The 18487-nt window shown below is 42.1% G+C and overlaps 1 protein-coding gene across 2 annotated transcripts; it reads left to right on the top strand.

The window, feature by feature from the left end:
* The first annotated feature begins 1388 nt into the window (after positions 1-1388).
* On the top strand, positions 1389-15957 carry MLANA (melan-A). Of its 2 annotated transcripts, none has more exons than XM_047767672.1 (5): positions 1389-1468; positions 3153-3254; positions 8372-8414; positions 13597-13710; positions 15612-15957. In XM_047767672.1, exons 2-5 carry the CDS (start codon positions 3178-3180, stop codon positions 15678-15680), a joined length of 303 nt encoding a protein of 100 aa, XP_047623628.1. In that variant the 5' UTR covers positions 1389-1468; positions 3153-3177; the 3' UTR covers positions 15681-15957. The 2 variants fall into 2 exon arrangements, with proteins under 2 accessions (XP_047623628.1, XP_047623627.1); XM_047767671.1 differs by having other exon boundaries at positions 8318-8414.
* Positions 15958-18487: the final 2530 nt, after the last annotated feature.

The following is an 18487-nucleotide window of genomic DNA, read 5'->3' as shown; positions in this document are numbered from 1 at the left end:
GAGGGGTCCTTAGTGGTCATTTCGTCAAGTCCTCAGCTGATGAGAACACTGGCATTCCTTAATTCTGGTGAGTATTTTGTTTGGTTTTGTTGTCCACATGGTTACAGAGAGCTGGAGAGCAAAGGCAATTCTGTCCCACTGAAATGCTTCTGGGCTGTACACATTTGACTCAGAATAGGCTATGAGGCCAGGTTGAACCAGCCCTGGTTTCAGTTAGATTCTAGGTAGGTCATATCTGCCTTCAAATAGAAAATTTTGTCTGCCTCTTGAAAATGCGCAAAACCCACTTTTCCCATCTCTGAGGACAGTCATCTCTGAGGGTGTCACAAAGAGGGAGCTTGGCTTAGGAAGTTTTGGATATCCTCTTTTTCCTTTTCTTGATCGGGAGAGAGTGGGACTAGATGACCTGCAGGTCTGAGGCCAAAGCCTTTCCAACTCTTTGAGGTGGGGGTGAGGGAGGGTGTAGGGGGCCCAGTTACATGTACATTTCAGGTAAATAACAAATAATATTTTTTAGGAGTTCCCATCATGGCTCAGCGGTAATGAACTTGACTAATGTCAATAAGGACATGGGTTCAATCCCTGGCCTTGCTCAATGGGTTAGGGATCCAGTGTTGCTGCGAGCTGTGGTGTAGGTCACAGATGTAGCTCAGATCTGGCATTGCTGTGGCTGTGGCTGTGTCAGTGGCCAGCCTGCAGAACCTCCATATGCCATGGTTGTGGCCCTATAAAGACTATATATATATATATATATATATATATATATATATATATTAGTAAAAATATGTCCCATGCAGTAAGTGGGACATATTTATACTAGAACATGTTGAACAGGACACAGTTATACTAAAAAATTACTCAATGTTTATCTCAAATTCAAATGTAGCTGAGCATCCTATATTTTATGTGACAACCTTATGGAAGAGGACCAGCATTTAAAGTAGATGTCTTCCAGAGTTTCTGTTGTGGCTCAGTGGTAACAAATCTGCCTAGTATCCATGAGGACGTGGGTTCCATCCCTGGCCTTGTTCAATGGTTAAGGATCCAGTGTTGCTGTGAGCTACAGTGTAGGTCACAGACATAGCTCAGATCTGGCTTTGCTGTGTCTGTGGCGTACCTTTAGCCTGGAAACTTCCATATGCAGCAAGTTTGACCCTAAAAAGGCAAATAAAATAAAATAAAAAATAAAATACAATACAATAAGATAATAAAGTAGATGTCTTCCCTAAGATGAAAGCTTAGGATTGGGGAAAACAGAGGCCACAGTGAGCCATAATTTTTCAGGAGAGGAATGAAGTTGGTTTCTTTCACGCCAATTAAGCAATCACAGACAACCCCATCAGAAATCCAAACTTGTGACTAACATGGGACTCAAGACCAGGAAAAAAAAGTTTAAAGACTAAGAGCCAGAGAAGCAATCTTTACACACAGGGCCAGACAGCAGACGGAGTCGATCCCAACCAGGCAGGTAAGAGCATTCCCTTTTCACCCATCATTTCAAATAGAACTGGGTTCGGGAGATTCTGGTGGACTCCTCTACTCTCCCTCATTGCCTCCCTGATGTTTGGCTGCCAGGAGAATTTCTCCTCAACGTTGATAATCCTCCAACTTCTGAAGGTTCACAGAGTCTCCCCTAGGTCCTCTCTCTAGACTGCCTTGAAGCAAAGCAGAGAGCCAGGAGAAGCCACCATTCAGGCTGCAGCTGGCTTGAGGGCACCTGTGCCTGGTCCCTTCAAGACCACTTTTCTTGGGGCGAGGTGCATGTGCTATCTCTGCACTGTTTGCCAAGGCTCAAAGCTGGAAGTAGAGATCTACACAAATAATTGAATGCAAAAATAATCAAGCATTGTGCCTCTAATTCTGAACAGAGGGTTCACCCCTGCATTATTCACCTGAGATGACCAGTGGGTTTAAGTGTGGTTTCTTCTTCACAACTGGGAAGGGCAGATTACACTTGAAATGCCCCGTGGTAAGGGTTCATGGGATCAACTCTCTGTCCCATCTCCCACGTCTCTCCAGCTATTCTAAACAGGCTCATTAATATAACTCTCTGGAAATCAGACCTTTGGGATTCATGAGAATAATATGTGGAAAGAAAAATACACAAGAGTAAGGAGAGAAGAGAAGCCACTGTTAGTTTTTGATCAGCATACTTTAATCACAACCACTGAAGTTCATGAGCTTTTTGTCTATTTTTTTGTATTACTGCTTAAAATTTTGTATTACAATTAGAAATATATATATGTATTTTTAAACCCTAGTCATGAGACTTGAGCAGGGAGATGAAGAAAATGATTTTGGTAGGAGGGAAAACAAACTGTTAGACAGAGTCAGGCTTCCTGGGCTTACCTTGGATGGGTGAATGTGGACACACCCAGGCAGCTGTTTTGGGCCGTTCCTTTGTTAGAAAATGGGCTTGGAGGGTGCTGTGCTAGGTGACATGCATTATGTCACCATAGCCTTCTATTTGTCCAAGGATTGATATAAAATAAAACCTTTGTAGGAGTTCCTTCTGTGGCTCAGTGGTAACAAACCTGACTAGTATCCATAAGGATGTAGGTTTGATCCCTGGCTTTGCTCAGTGGGTTAAGGTTCTGGCACTGCCATGAGCTATGGTGTAGGTCACAGACGCGGCTCAGTTCTGGCATTGCTGTGGCATAGGCTGGCAGCTGATTTGACCCCTACCCTGGGAACTTCCACATGCCCTGGGTGTGGGTCTTAAATAAATAAATAAGTAAATAAATCCTTTGGAGAGAAACAATTCCTCAGATTAACGACAGCCATCAGCAAGGGAAAGTAAGGAATGAATAACAATGGGTTTTTTTTTTCTCTACAAGTTTATGTATAGAGTCAAATTGAAGTTTCTGTACCCCACCCCTTCCACGCCACAAATAATAACTCAATTTGAAAGATCTTTGCCTTTGTTTGTGGTTTCTTCCTTGCTTAATTTTCAGTTGGTAGAAAGGGGTTAGAAACCTGAACAATTTTTACCTGTTACCAGTGAAAGAAACAGGTACAAATTCTCTCACAGAGAGAAACCAGGGGGTTCAGCTCTTATTATCAGTCATCTGGCAAAAATGTCTTCGTGGATATTTAAGATTGCAAGAACACTCTGGATGCATGAAGTGATACTTGCATACCCTTGCTGTTAGGTGTCCTGTGACCTGACCCCACAAGATGCCAAGAGAAGAGGCTCACTTCTTCTATGGTTCCTCTAAGAAGGGGCACGGCCACTCCCACATCACAGCTGAAGAGTAAGTTCAGCAATGGACCCAGCGCCATTTCCAGTTTGCTGTTTGCTGATACAGTCTGCTGGCTTTCACCAGCACATGCCTGTCTGTAAATCCCTCTAGCGTTTATTTCTCCAGAAAGTAAAATCCCTGGCAATGAGGTGAGGAGACCCTGTGGTCCTCTGAGGGGCCTCAGATGTCTCTGAGGCCAAAGAGGCAAGGAGATAGGAAAGGTAAAAATTTGGATTTTGCCATTTTTGCCTGAATTCTTAGCTATTTGGTTCCTAGGCTGAAAAACATCTATCTGGGAGCAAGATGCCTTTTTCCTCAAGCCTTGCCTGTCTGTTTCACTAGGGTTCCTGGATGTGATTTGTAGATAGAACACAGGCAAGTTGCCAAAGAGCAAATGACTAACTGACTCCAGGGTGAAGGTGGTGGTCATAAGATTTTCATCAATACTTTATCCTAAGGAAAGGTGTTTCATATTATGAATTAATTTAAAATAAGCATTTAAGCATTTAAAATAAAAAAAAAATTTCTAAGTGCTAAGCATTGTATACCAGCATTGTATACCACTATTCTTATCTTTGAAAAAAATCTTACAATCTATTGGGAGGGTGAGGTAGTAACTCTAAGAGTAATTTCAGCAAGTGTAAGTGCTGTGATGGGAACACAGACTGCAGGACACACTGCATGGACTAGAGTGGACAAGGGGTAGGGAGGGGGCTCCCCCCTTTTAGTGGAGACTCCAAAAGGACAAACAAGGAACTTGGCTTTTATTTGAACCATTTCTCTCTCTCTCTTTTTTCTTTTTCTTTCCTTCTCTTCTTCTTTTTTTTTTTTTTTGGCTTTTTAGGGCCACATCTGCAGCATATGGGGTCCAATTGGAACTATGGTTGCTGGCCTACACCACAGTTTACAGCAATGCCAGATCCTTAACCCACTGAGCAAGGCCAGGGATCAAACCCACGACCTCATGGTTCCTAAGTTGGATTTGTTTCCTCTGAACCATGATGGGAACTCCTCTTTTTTTCTTTTTATGGCTGCACCTGTGGCATGTGGAAGTTCCCTAGCTAGGGGTTGAATTAGATCTGCAGCTGAGGCCTACACCACAGTCATAGTAATACCATATTCGAGCCACATCTGCAAGTTATGCTGTAGTTGCAGCAACACTGGATCCTTAACCTACTGATCGTGGCCGGAGATCAAAACCACATCTTCACATAGACAAGGTTGGGTCCCTAACCCACTGAGCCACAGTGGGACCTCCTAAACCACCTCTTAAGTGGTCTGCTCAGAACTTCCTGCAAACCTGCATTCTCAGGGAAGAACTGCTGAATATCTTTACTAGAGTGAACTAGCAGGGGTAAGAGAGATGTAGAGCCCATCAAAGTCATGAAGGAGGAATTCAGGATGGAGCAATTCCTTAGAAAGACCCTACTTGGGATTCTCTAACATCCCTGTGTGTTTGTCTTAAAGGTGAGGGAGGAGATCACCTGAAAAAAAATCCCAAGAGTAAAATTTCCTCTTAGGGGGAACACTGCACATGGTATTAGGTAGGATATTATTTCAGCTTTTTTATGATGACACAGCAGACTCTATCTCTGAAACCATAGTCAAGAGTTTCTCAGTTGAGAGGGCATAAGCCAACTATGGAGCTTGTGAAAATGCAGCTTCCCAAGTGCTGCTACCTAGATCTATGGAGAGGCTGACTCCATAGGTCTGGGGTGGGGAGTCCCAGGATCTGCACTTTAACTGCTTCTCAGGCAACTCTATTGTAGGAGGTATTTGGGTGACATCTGAGAGCCCTGCCAGGGTGTTTAGTAGGCTCTTTTGGTGCATTTGACACATCCCAGCATTCTTGACTCTCTATGAGTGCACTGGGACTATGTGTGAAGAGCTGGAACAGAGCTCTGTCTGTGTCATAACATCCTGAGGGATGACCACAGACCTGGGGGGTAAAATTAGAGTGCAGGCATGCTGGGAATTGAATCAGCTGCCTCAGTCACGAGAGCCCACTGAATGCTCCTTGTGACAGCTTCATTTCAGGAAAGGGTGATGTGGCAGAAAAGACACTGGCTGGGGGGTGGGGGGCGGTGGTCCCAGGCCAGCTGCTGTGAATGCTGGTTCTGCCGTTCTCTGGTGTGTAACCTTGGGCATTTACCAGCCTCAGGTCTGAGGGATGTCAGATGTGAAATGAGCATCATATCTACCCCAGAGGATTATTGTGAGGATGAAATCAAAGCCTATAGTGGGGTACTTGCCAGAGTGCTTGGCACAAATTGGTGTTCAGTGAATAGCAAAGCAGCCGCTTACATGGTGGTGACAATGAGGAATCTCAGTAGGTCTCAGCATCATGATCTACGAAGCGGGCTGATCGGCTGTATAATTACATCAGCATTTTTATCCAGCACTGTCATCCATTTGGAGATGAGCAGGATAGGCTGGATGCCCCAGCAGCCCTGAGATGGTGGTGGTCTGGTGAGTGGTACTGGGCAAAGTTCTCTCCAGGAGATCCCTCCATTGGCCCTTGTTTCACCAGCTCAATCTCTTATAAATCACACAGCTCTGCAGAGCCTTTCTTCAGCAAGGCACAGATAAAAGACTCAGCACTCTCCCCTTTGATCATGCTGATGTGGAAACCTATGCAGATGTTAGCTAACTGACACTGCTACACAGGGAAGCACAGTCTCAGGCCACATCTCCAGGGCCTTTGTGGAAATGAATGTTTCCCACAGGCCACTGGACACAGGGCCCAAATGCTGGCTTAGATGCCCAGGAGCAGACTCTTCTCGGTGACCTACAGCTTTGCTCTAGGTTCAGCTCAGATACTTCTCCTAGGGCTGAGCCCTCATGCTGTTTCTTTTACTAATCTATGCATGGCCAGCCAAGACGTTCTTACTGAATACCTACTAAGTGCCTGACTCCAAATATCATCTGGCCTCTCCAACTTGGCAGCTGGGCAGGCTTGGGAGGTCAAGGTTCTGCCTCAGCTTCCCCAGGGCTCATCCACCTCTATTCTGAAATGCCTTTCCAGATAACCCAGGTGAGACCAGAATAAGTAGCAAGCACTGACCCAGCTGGTTCAGTCCTTGGTGATCTTGCACTGGATTTCTGGAGCAAGTGGAGGCTGGACAGGAGTGTGTCTAGATGAGCTTAAACGGGACACATGTCCTATCAGCTGGGCTGGCCTCCAGTATTCCTGTGCAATAATTACAGCCTTGGACACCCCTAACCCCACAGGTCCTACTTCTATCCCTTCAGCCAGAATGTGCAGCTCTAAGTCCTCAGTGGCCAGTTTTTATTACCTTCTTTCTATCCCCGGCAAAAACCTGCTCTGTGGAAAGTTGCGGATCCACCCACAAGAGGTTAAAGTAACAGAGAATTAAGCTGTTAGGCCAAAGGGTTGAATCTCTAAAAACAGTATTTCAGGTCCTCAGTTCTAATACAAATGCAAAAGAAAAAAAGATAATGTTGGGGTTAATATCATGCCACAAACCTACATATTTGTTAACAGTTATTTTAAAGGAGACATTAAATGGCCCATTCATTTTGCAGAGACTGGTATCATAGGGGAGAGGATGTGAATTTTTAATCACCCATAATTCATTTGTTTAGCCATCCATTCAACTGTGTATTAATCCATCCATCCATCCATCCATCCAACTATCTTCAAGAAATATTCCTTTTTCAAGGAAAGTTTTGTCTGGATATATGCCGAAGAGTGGGATTGCTGGGTCATATGGTACTTCTATGTATAGTTTTCTAAGGTACCTCCATACTGTTCTCTATAGTGGTTGTATCAGCTTACATTCCTGCCAACAGGGCAGGAGGGTTCCCTTTTCTCCACACCAGCTCCAGCGTTTGTTATTTGTGGACTTTTCCTTTTTTTTTTTTTTTGGTCTTTTTGTCTTTTTGTCTTTTTAGGGCCGCACTCACGGCATATGGAGGTTCCCAGGCTAGGGGTCAAATTGGAGGTGCAGCCACCGGCCTACACCGGAGCTACAGCAACATGGGATCCTTAACCCACTGAGCAGGGATCGAACCCACAACCTCATGGTTCCTAGTCGGACGTGTTAACCACTGAGCAATGACAGGAACTCCTTTGTGGACTTATTAATGATGGCCATTCTGACTGGTGTGCAGTGGGTATCTCATAGAAAATTGACAGATCACTGTAAACCAGCTATAATGGAAAAAAATAAAAATCATTATATATATATAAATATTTCTTTAAACACACCCATGTTCCTGACCCTTCTAGACACAGAACACAAATTAAAAACAAACAAACCAAACACCAAAAATGTCTGAGAGCTCTTTTTCTAGAAGAGACAGTACACTGCTGATTTCCACCACGGCTGCCATCTTACTGGGAGGGGTGATGCTCAGTCTAGGAACATGAGTATATTAGGGCAGAAATGGAGAGAGGAGATACATAAGGAGTAAGGGGGTAGAATATGGGGTAGAGAGGGTGCAAACACAACTGAGACACACTCAAGTTCAAATCCTAGTTCTGTCTTGTTGCTAACTCTGTAGGACGTTCACAAGGCACTTAACCCTTGCATTTATTTCCTCATCTGTGAGATAGGGATGAAAAGTGTTACCTACCTTAGAGGGTTGTTGTGATCATTAAATAATCTGATGCATGTAGAATGGTTATCATGATACCCAGCTTACAGCAGACATTGCCAATGGTAATTTCTACTTCTTTTTTGTGGACCGATAGTTGGGGAAAATGTTTTAAACTAGTTCTGATGAAAAGCAAAGATGCTTCATTCTCAGTAAATATGTTGTCCACATAAGGATCAGTTGCAACTGCACCCATTGCACCTGGAACCTGGATGCTAGGGCCCATGCCGGTTAACATATGCCTGAGAGGCTTCTAGAGATGGTCCCATTCCTGGATATGAGTGATGGAAGCCTGATGGGTGCTTGGTGTGGCATGCAGTAGGACACTCCTTGGGGACTGGGAGGTGCTGCACTGATCAAAAAGCCCCTGTGAAGAAGGAAGTGTGATACACATTTCACCACAATCTGGAATAAGGTTTCTGTACCAAGACGGATTCGTCTATTTCTTGGGCCAGGGCTGCAGGGATTGGCTTTCTGACGGTGATCCTGGGCATTTTACTTCTCATCAGCTGCTGGTACTGTAAAAGACGAAGTGGATACAGAAGCTTAAAGGTTGGTAAAATCCCCACTGTGGCTCCCTCCAGATCCACAACCTCCCTTTCCCTTCTTTCTTTGAATTTTGGGGAATGGGGTGACACTCTTATGATCACCTCTAGCTCTGATTCCTGGTTCTGATGAGTCTTTCTTGACTTTGTACTTGTAACTCTTCCTTTGCCTCTGCTCGAGCATGAACCCTGACCAGGGACCTGGTCTATTTTTTTGTTTCCACTTACAGCAAATGCAAGTGCTTGACTCTGTGTGTAGCTGAGAATTGATGGTTTGTGGGGCATATCGAGCAGCATATGAGACACTCCAGATCTTACCAGTCCTTCTGCAGACTCCCAATGGTCCTGTACACCACTTAGCAGCCCATTCACCCCCAGCTTGTCTGGGAATTCCAAGTTCTTCTAACTCTGTTATACCAAGCAACCCAGCATACCAACAGCCTGTCTAACTATCACTGCAGTGAGGAAACCACCCACTCCTCAGCACCACAAAGGAACACCAGGTTTTTAACAGGCTCCATCCTCCTTTGATAGCCAATGTGGTTTTAATAGAATTTTTGCTCCTTTACCCATGTGACCAGGAAGCTAACAAATGACACAGTCCAATCTTGGGATAGCAGTATCTTCCACCAAGGAGAAATATCAACAGAGTCTCTAAACTATAAAAACTACAGGTTTCAGAATCTTTGCTTCAAAGCCAGGTAGCACTTTGGTATTTAAGTATCCAAAGATGTTCTCCACAATGAGCAACAGGATGGAAAGAGAGTTGCAGTTCTCTCTCTCTCTCTCTGTCTATCTCTGTCTTTCTCGTTATTACCTATCTGAAAGCTTCAGAGGTTGATACATAATGGAAAAAAATTTATCTTTACAAAGGATGTTGGAAAGTCCCATTCCTCACTCTGCAAGCACTTCATTCAGAGAAAGAGGTTCTGCAATGGAGGAGAGGGTTGGCGGGATTGGGCCTGGCAGTCTGAGGAGGAGAAGGGGAAGGTGAGAGCTATAGCTTCAAGCTCTGACTTCCTTACTAGAGAGTTTAGGTAGTTCTATGTGCTCCTTTCCCTGATGTCCATCTTGCCATAGTATCCCAGATACAAACCATGAAAGACAGGGTGAACCTGGGGAGACGCAGGCCCCCACTGTAGTGACATTTATAGGAAGGAGAAGTTTTGGAGTCTGAATAAGATGCCACCCAGGTACCACTGCAAAGCCTTGGGTCAGGAGGTTGGAGATACAACTCTGTTCTCTGCCATACTGCCTGTGTGCTTCTAGCATGGAGTTATGGCATTGGCCTGTTATTGGTTATTTACTTTCTCCCCTTCCACCCTCTTCCTTCTTCCCAGTTATAAGCTGGGACAGAGACTATTTCTTTTCTTCTTTTTTTTCTTTTTTTGTCTTTTTGCCTTTTCTAGGGCCACTTCCCACGGCATATACAGGTTCCCAGCCTAGGGGCCTAATCGGAGCTGTAGCCACCATCCTACGCCACAGCCACAGCAACGCAGGATCCAAGCCTCGTCTGTGACCTACATCACAACTCACGGCAACGCCGGATCGTTAACCCACTAAGCAAGGGCAGGGATCGAACCCGCAACCTCATGGTTACTAGTCGGATTCGTTAACCACTGTGCCACGATGGGAATTCCGAGAATATTTCTTACTCATCTTTGTATCTTCAGTGTCTAGTACAGTGCCTGGCACATAGCAATGACCCAACTGGATAGCATCAGGATTTGGTCTCAATTTTGCTACTGACTTGCTTGGTGACTTTAGATTTTCACTTTTCTGAGCTCTATTCTCACCTAGACACAGGTGATATAACATAATCTATATTAGTTTTTATTTAATATATGTTTTCTTCTATAATTAAAAATATTATTCTATATTTGCATATAAAAAACCACAATGATTTAGTCTTTCAAAGAGTAAAAATTCTACAAACTCAGTATGCTGGTACCCATTTCCATAGCTGTTAGCTTGATGCTACTGGACAAAAATGCAATGATTTTTTTTTTCCCTTTCTGCTTCAACATTCATCTTAAATGCATTCAATTGAAATACGGCAATCTCAGTGTTGTGTGCTCAGACCTGGTAAGGTTCAAGTTCAGCTTGCCATCCTCCATTCCTCCAAGCTAGATCAGTGATTTGCAGAGTTTCTAGAATTTTTATGAGATACAACTGTATTTAAATTTCCTGGTTCCCCTAATGTTTAAAAATGCCCTCTGTCATTTATTTTTTAAATTAATATTAAAATTTTATCTTGAGATTTTCATATCTCCTGAAAAGCCAGGTTGGGGATCAGCAGTCTAAGAAATTTAGGCAAAATTATGCAAAATATTGCATTAAGTAGTGCATTTAATTACATATTTACCTCCCTGTCTCTCTTTGGTGATTCTATTTTCATTTTAAATCAGAAGAACTTAAATGACTATAAATGCAAGTTTGGGAAACCTGAATTACTCCACCTTTAGCAACCTTCATTAAGCTTTGAAATATGTTTATTTACCTGCTTTCCTTGATGACAGAATGGTAGCAAGGTTGGTTGGATTAAGGTCGCAAATTTTTCCCTTGGCCAACAATTCCCCTTAAACCTGAAAAACATCTTTTGAAAAGAAAAAATGCTTTTATTTATTTTTATTTTTATTTATTTTTTTGTCTTTTTGCTATTTCTTTGGGCGGCTCTCGCGGCATATGGAGGTTCCCAGGCTAGGGGTCTAATCGGAGCTGTAGCCACCGGCCTACGCCAGAGCCAAAGCAACGCGGGATCTGAGCCGCGTCTGCAACCTACACCACAGCTCACGGCAACGCCGGATCCTTAACCCACTGAGCAAGGGCAGGGACCGAACCCGCAACCTCATGATTCCTAGTCGGATTCGTTAACCACTGCGCCACCACGGGAACTCCATGAAAAGAAAAAATGCTTTTAAAAGTAATGTGTTTCTGCAGGAAAGTGATTGGTAAGGGATTAGAAGTTTGCTTTTGTATTTACCAATTTTACTCTTTCATTTGGAAGTTTAGGATGTAATACTTTTGATTCCTGGAGAAGAATTTAAAGGCCCCACTAACAGGCTCAATTTATGCTCATGTCTCACGGCATTGTGTTTCTCAATGTATGGTCAGGGGCCCCTGCACTTGAATCACCTAGGGTTCTTGCTAAAATGCATATTCTGCGACCATCTCTGGTGGTGGGACTCAGGAACCTACGTTTTAACACACACACTGAAGTTTGAACACAAATGCAGACAAGTGGCAGTGAATTGGGGAAGTGGACCATGCCCTATCCTATGGCAGGTGAGAGATTTGTTTAAAAAAATAAAAAGAAAAAAAGCAATAATTGAGGTCAAGGGAGAGAATGCATTAAACACCTTATCTTAGGTATGTTCTTGGAACTTTCGGATGAGAACAGATCTTCTCTGTGTCCTCAGGTCAATATTTAAGTCCTCGTATGTTTATCCTTCCAAGGAATAGAGTCAATAATAATTTCAGACTAGAGTTGACAAAAACTACTTCTTTGCAGTCTGTAGACTGGGTAGGTATCAGCCCTAAATGTGTATGGCCTCATCCAATTGATGTTCCAAACACTTCTCCTTCCTTGAGACCTGCTTTAATGGCCTTTTCTTCCAACCTAGTAACCCCAATAATCAACCACAGTCTACAGACAAGCCTGAAGAGCCACTGAACCCCTGTTAAGCCCCCTGTTCCAGCTGCTCTCAGCCAGGAACACAGAGATGCTTACGCCCTTCTGGAGGATTTCATTCACATATATATTTGGGTCTGTATCTTTAAAAAGTGAATTAGGTGCCAACATTTAAAAGTAACATTTTACATAAAAATCTTAATTTCTCTCTTTTTAAATAAAAAAATCTGGCAAAGGAATTCTCTTGTGGCTCAGAGGGTTAAAGATCCCACGTTGTCACTGCAATGGCTTGGGTCACTGCTGTGGCGCAGGTTCAGTCTTTGGTTTGGGAACTTCCACATGCCATGGGTGTTCCAAAAAAATAAAAAAGATCTGGCAAAAACAGCAGCCATGCAGTGGTTGTCCCTTTAGATGGAATACAGACACCTTCCTTTCCTAAGGCCCCCACCGAGACCCACTTGACCTCCTCCTCCCTCTAAGTGGCTGAGCTTAGCTGAGTCACCCCAGGCACAGAAAGTAAGAAAGTACATTGTCTAGAGAGCCATAGTTCTCTGTGTGGCCCTGGACCAGCAGTATCAGCATCGCCTGTGACCTTGTTAGAAATGCAAATTCTTGGACCTTCATCCTAGACTTACTGTATCAGAAATTCTGGATGTGAGGCCAGCAGTTTGACAAGCCCTCAAGGTGACGCTGATGCATTCTAAAGTCTGAGAACCACTGCCTTGGAGAATTTAACAACAGTAAAAGCAACCAGAAGTCTGCTTTTTATGATCACAGTGTGCCAGCAATTTTAAACAATGCCAGTATAAGATACTCTACTTCATTAGGGTGGACCACACCTGCAGTCCCCACTTTGGTATGAGTCTCTGTCTTGCACAAACTGTTGTCATCCCGTTCTAGGGACAGAGAGCATCACCCCTGCCCCCTAAACTTACGCAAAGCACCAAACTAAGCTATGACTCACCCCTCCCCCTAATAACTCAAGGTGCAAAATAGCTTTGACTGACTTGTCATCATTGTTGACTTGACTTGGAAGAAGCTCAGCACTACAACCACAGCATGTCCATCACAACACAAACATTCATAGTGTTTAAGATACTTTGTTGTCATTATGGACAGGCAGAAATAAACAGAGTGTTCCCGCTGTCAAGTTGCTCACAGGCTTGTCCTGTGATGACAACTCCTGCCTCACCAGCTGTCATCTACTCCACTTGTAACCATTCTCTGAGGCCCATTTTTTAGATTCACTCTTTCTCCTTCCCTTCGAAAATATTTATTGATGAATGAATGGGTGTCAGGAACTCTACTAGGTGCTTAATCTTTAGTTAATTCCCACAAAAATTCTGGGAAGTGGTGATATTATCTTCATGTTACAGATGAAAAACCTGGAATTCAGAGAGATAAAGTGAGTAGCCTGAGGATACACAGTGCAAAGTGGCAGAACCAAGATTTAAACCCATTCTTTAAACTTCGGCTTCCTTCTCTTTTCTTTAATGGACTCATTTTTTTGTTTGTTTGTTTTTTCTTACCCACTGACCTTCATGAATTCACATCACAGGATAAAAGCATTCATGATGATACAAAAAGTACCTTAACAAGAAGATGTTCCCATGAGGGGATTGGTTACCAGGACAGCAAACTGTCTTTTCAGGAGAACAACTGTGGACCTGTGGTAGGTAAAGATCCAGCATCTTGGTGTTTTTGTGTATGGCTGCTTTTAAATCAAATGAGTAATATTATTACTATATAAAAATCAAGGGCAGGGAGTGCCTCTTGTGGCACAGCAGAAACGAATCTGACTAGGAACCATGAGGCTGTGTGTTTGATCCCAGGCCTTGCTCAGTGGGTTAAGGATCTGGCGTTGCCATAAGCTGTGGTGTAGTTCCGAGATACGGCTTGGATCCCGCGTTGCTGTGGGTGTGGTGTAGGCTGGCAGCTGTAGCTCTGATTTGACCCCTAGCCTGGGAACCTCCATATGCCACGGGTGTGGCCCTAAAAAGCAAATAAATAAATAAATAAATATTTTTAAAAGATCAAGGGCAATGTGAATGCACCTAATGCTACTGACTTAAAAATGGTTAAAATGGTAATTTTATTATGCACATTTTACCATAATAAAACGTAAATAGAAGATTAAAAACAAGGGAATCACAGAGATTTTCTTGAATTGTGCCCTCCCATACCTAGATTTTCCAGGGTCAATAATGAGATCCCTACATGTAAGATGCAAAGGAAGAAACTGGTTCTGGATACAATACCCTTTTGTCTTGTGTTTTCAGTATAGTTCCCTTTGTCCTGAACATAGATTTATCTAAAGGAGAAAAAAGTAGGAGTTTCTGTTGTGGCTCGGTGGAAATGAATCTGACTAGTTTCCATGAGGACGCAGGTTCAATCCCTGGCCTTGTTCAGTGAATTTGATAGGGACACCTAGTGTTCTGCACCAGAATGCTGTAGAAACACTCTTTCCATGAGCTGTGGTGTAGGTCACAGATGTGGCTTGGATCTGGCATTGTTGTGGCTATGGTGCAGGCCAGTGGCTATGGCACTGATTTGACCCCTAGCCTGGGAACCTCCATATACTGTGGGTGCAGCCCCCAAAAGACAAAAAAAAAAAAAGAAAAGAAAAAGGAAAAAAAGTACATACTATTAACTGTATGGAGCTGCACAATCCAAAAGGGTAGCCACTAGTCATGTGTGGCTATTGAGCACTTGAAATACAGTAGTTTAAATTAAGATGTGCTGGAATACATTCTATATTTCAAAACTTAGTAAGAGGAAAAGGATGTAAATAATTCATTAATAATTTTTATTTTAATTACATGCTGAAATGATAACATTTTGATATGTGGGATAAAATAAAAAATATTTTTGAGATTAATTTTACCTGTTTCTTTAAATTTTTAAAGTGTAGTTACTAGAAATTTTAAAATCACATGTGGTGCACTTTCCTTCTGGGCAGTGCTGATACAGAAGCAGGACATCATACAGTTGAAAGCACTATCTCCAGAGCCAAATGATTGTATTTAACATTTAGCATCATCACTTACCAGCTGTGTGACCTTGGGCAAGTGACTTAACCTCCCTGTGCCTCAGTTTCCTGACCTGTAACATGAAAACAATGAAAATACTTCTAGGATTGTAAGCATTTAATCAAGGCCCCACACATTTGTGCTCTGTTGAGAAAAAAATAGCCTTTAGACACAGTTATAAAGATTTTTGCTTGAGGTAAAGATGCAGTGTGTGTTGGTGACTGTAACAGAATTCAAGAATTCATTAGTTAGTAGGCTTGTGATTTCTACTGACAAGGACAGTCCAGGTATAAATAAGTTTTTGAGATTTTGGGGAAGTCACTTAGCCTTTTTTTTCTCTACTGTCATTCCCCTCAACGTTTCAACATACACACTTGTGAAATTTAACAATTTAAATTTTACCTCATTGGGCAGAAATTAGGCATGGAAATTTAAACAAGTTTAACCTAGAGCAAAAGTATAGACATGATGCTATTTTGACTTAATCCCTCTTCCAGAACTATGTGCGCTGTTGCCAAGCCCGTGCTCTCTCTCATCCTTACAGGTTCCCAATGCTCCACCTGCCTATGAGAAATTCTCCACAGAGCAGTCACCACCACCCTATTTTCCATGAGAGCCAGCAGGTCTTCTGGGAAGTGCTAAAATGATTTTCCTCACACTTTTGCTTGAATTTGATATGGACACCTAGGGTTATGCTCCAGAAGCTGTAGAAACAATGTACATAATTTCTACAAATAAACTGAGTGTTAAAGTTTTCACAACAACTACCAATACTGATTGAGGAAATGATGAGCAATGTTAAAATGGGAAAAGCTTTGTCAATAAACATTGTAATGCATGATGCCAGTAATAATAAATCTACAGTGTTATTTTCTGAATGAGACAATTCAGATGTGTGTCTGGGACCATTCATTTCTTTTAAAGTTGAAATTTGGCTAATAACTAACAAACTACTATTATGATTTTTGAAGAAGCAGCCTCTTGACCAACATGAACATTAACATACATGTTGCAAGTGAGTCTGTGCTATGGGTACTCACAAAAGATACATTTACAGGTTTAAGACCAAGAGGTGAATGACCTATCAAATTATAGTCCAATTCATCTGATCAGTAAAGTGTCAGTAATGTCTCTTTGTTCTAAAATTCCATGATGCTACAGTAATATACTGCAAAGATCCTGCATCTTCAGTAATACATACCATGCAGTTCTAATTACATTTCACTTCAAGCCTCATAATTAATGACAAGAATTTTCTGTTAAACTATAAGGTGGTGTAAGGACTTAAACAAGTAAAAGCTACTACAGTTTGGCTGATGTCTTGCCTTAAATGTCCCAGAAGCAATTTAGCTCTGGGCTCCCAAGTCCCTCTCAAAAGAACATATAGAAGAAATCATAAAGGATCAGTGATTCTGTAATGCTGTCATTATTTGTGTAGCAACATAATAATTTTTTGTGTAGCAATATTACAAATTTTTGTGTAAGAACATTACAATTTTTTGTGTAGCAACATTACAGTTTTTTGTGTAGCAACATTACAATTTTTTGTGTGACATCTACATAATAGTGTTTGTCTAATATTTTTCAGTCAGCTCATTTTAAAAGTTTTTTGACTTAAACTTATATATCACCACTCTAAATGAAACATCAGTCTCATTTTCCATAAGTAGAAGATAACTATAAAAATGAAGATAATGAAAGCAAATTGCTTTTACTGAAAACTAGTAAGATACTGACGGTCACAGAAGGCTGTCAACTTGAGACTTGTCCTTGTTATTAAAGAAGGAGATTAGCAAGAATCAGAGAAAAGTTTTTGACGTAATTAGAAGGCTTGCAAGAGAAAGAAATGACTTTCTCACTATGTGACTCACTGTTATTTGATGCCTACTCAGTAAACCACCTAAAATCCTCTTGTGTCATTGGAAATACCAGTGTCGCATAACCATCATTTTTTTGCACAAAAAAAGCTTGCACAGAGAGGAAAAAACACTGAATAAAGAGACTTATTTACATACATTTAAAAAATGTTATTTGGAGTTACCTTCTAGCACATTGTGTTAAGGATCTGGTGTTGTCACTGCGGTGACCCAGGTCACTGCTGTGGTGCAGGTTCAATCCCTGGCCCAAAAACTTCCACATGATGCAGGTGCAGCCAAAAACAATATGTCATTGAACAAAATACTGTAAGAGGAGTTCCTGTTGTGGCTCAGTGGGTTAAGGATCAGGCGTTGCCTCAAGCTACAGAGTAGACCACAAGTGTGGCTAGGATTGGGCATTGCTGTGGCTGTGGTGTAGGCTGGTGGCTGTGCCTCTGACTTAACCCCTAGCCTGGGAACTTCCACATGCCCCAGTTGTAGCCATAAAAAGAAAAATAATGATAAAGAGAGCCCAGTAAAATCTCTGAAACTGTACTAAAGACAAGTCTGCCTGCTTTCTCTAGAGATTACATGGTTGATGGCAACTTGAAATTAGATAAAATCAGAAAATAGAGAACTCCCTGGAAGCCAACTTGAAATACATTGATGCTAATAAATGTTGCCTTAAAAAGGCCAGAAGAAGAAAAACCAAGGACTATTTAAAAAGTTAAGTGAAGAAAATTAAATGAACAAATCACTTAGAGTTCAAGTGAATGCTCTCCAAAAGGCCAAAGTCTTTGCAGTCTGAAAAGAGTTTAAAAGTGAGATTCAAAAACTTCAGCTAAATACTGTCTGAACTACATCAAGAACACATGATGCAAATTTGCAGGAAATTGAAGAGAGAATTTACTGTGTAGAAATTGAGAAATTGAGAAGAAATATCCCAAAGTGTACAAAACTTTAGTCATATATGTCAGAAGCACGACCCTAGAGAAAATTTGCTTTCACAAAGAATTGGAAGGAAGCCTTTCCTTTTATGAAAGCTGGATTATCTCCCATGAGAAAAAAAAGAAAGTCGATTGGCAGCTTGGCTGAGAGAAGTTTCATTGAAATAAGAAAATAATCAAAACAGACAAAAAGTGGCTGAAGTAGTTTAAATTCCAGCTTTTCCCAAGTGGCCCCCACTCTTCCACATGCAGCCCTGAGCAGAGGTGGGAGAGTATCAGGAGACTTCCTGAGTCGTCAAAGGGAGAGGATTAAGCTGTAGGGGCTCAAGATAAACATCACCTGCAGGTTTGATTCAGGTTTACATAGCCAACTCCTAAACATCCATAGCATGATAACTGACTGCGTTTTCTCTCTTTAGAAATAATTTAAATTATATCTTTTCAGGAATTCCTGCTGCGGCTCAGTGCGTTAAAGACCCGATATTGCTTCTGCGAAGATGTGGGTTCATTCCTTGGCCTTGCTCTGTGGATTAAGGATCTAGTGTTGCTGCAAGCTGCGGTGTAGGTCACAGATGTGGCTTAGATCCTGTGTTGCTGTGGTGTAGGCCCCAACTGGA

The sequence above is a fragment of the Phacochoerus africanus genome, chromosome 2 (assembly GCF_016906955.1).
Source record: "Phacochoerus africanus isolate WHEZ1 chromosome 2, ROS_Pafr_v1, whole genome shotgun sequence".
In the NCBI taxonomy this organism is placed as follows: domain Eukaryota; kingdom Metazoa; phylum Chordata; class Mammalia; order Artiodactyla; family Suidae; genus Phacochoerus; species Phacochoerus africanus.
Note: the sequence above shows the minus strand (reverse complement) of the source record. Positions and strands in the feature narration are given on the sequence as shown.

Bases quoted from the DNA above. Each gene is read 5' to 3' on its own strand.
- MLANA (XM_047767671.1), top strand. From the start codon at position 3,178: ATGCCAAGAGAAGAGGCTCACTTCTTCTATGGTTCCTCTAAGAAGGGG. The intron at 8,415-13,596 runs GTTGGTAAAATC...TTCACATCACAG, and splicing joins GTGGATACAGAAGCTTAAAG to GATAAAAGCATTCATGATGA. The intron at 13,711-15,611 runs GTAGGTAAAGAT...TCATCCTTACAG, and splicing joins AGAACAACTGTGGACCTGTG to GTTCCCAATGCTCCACCTGC.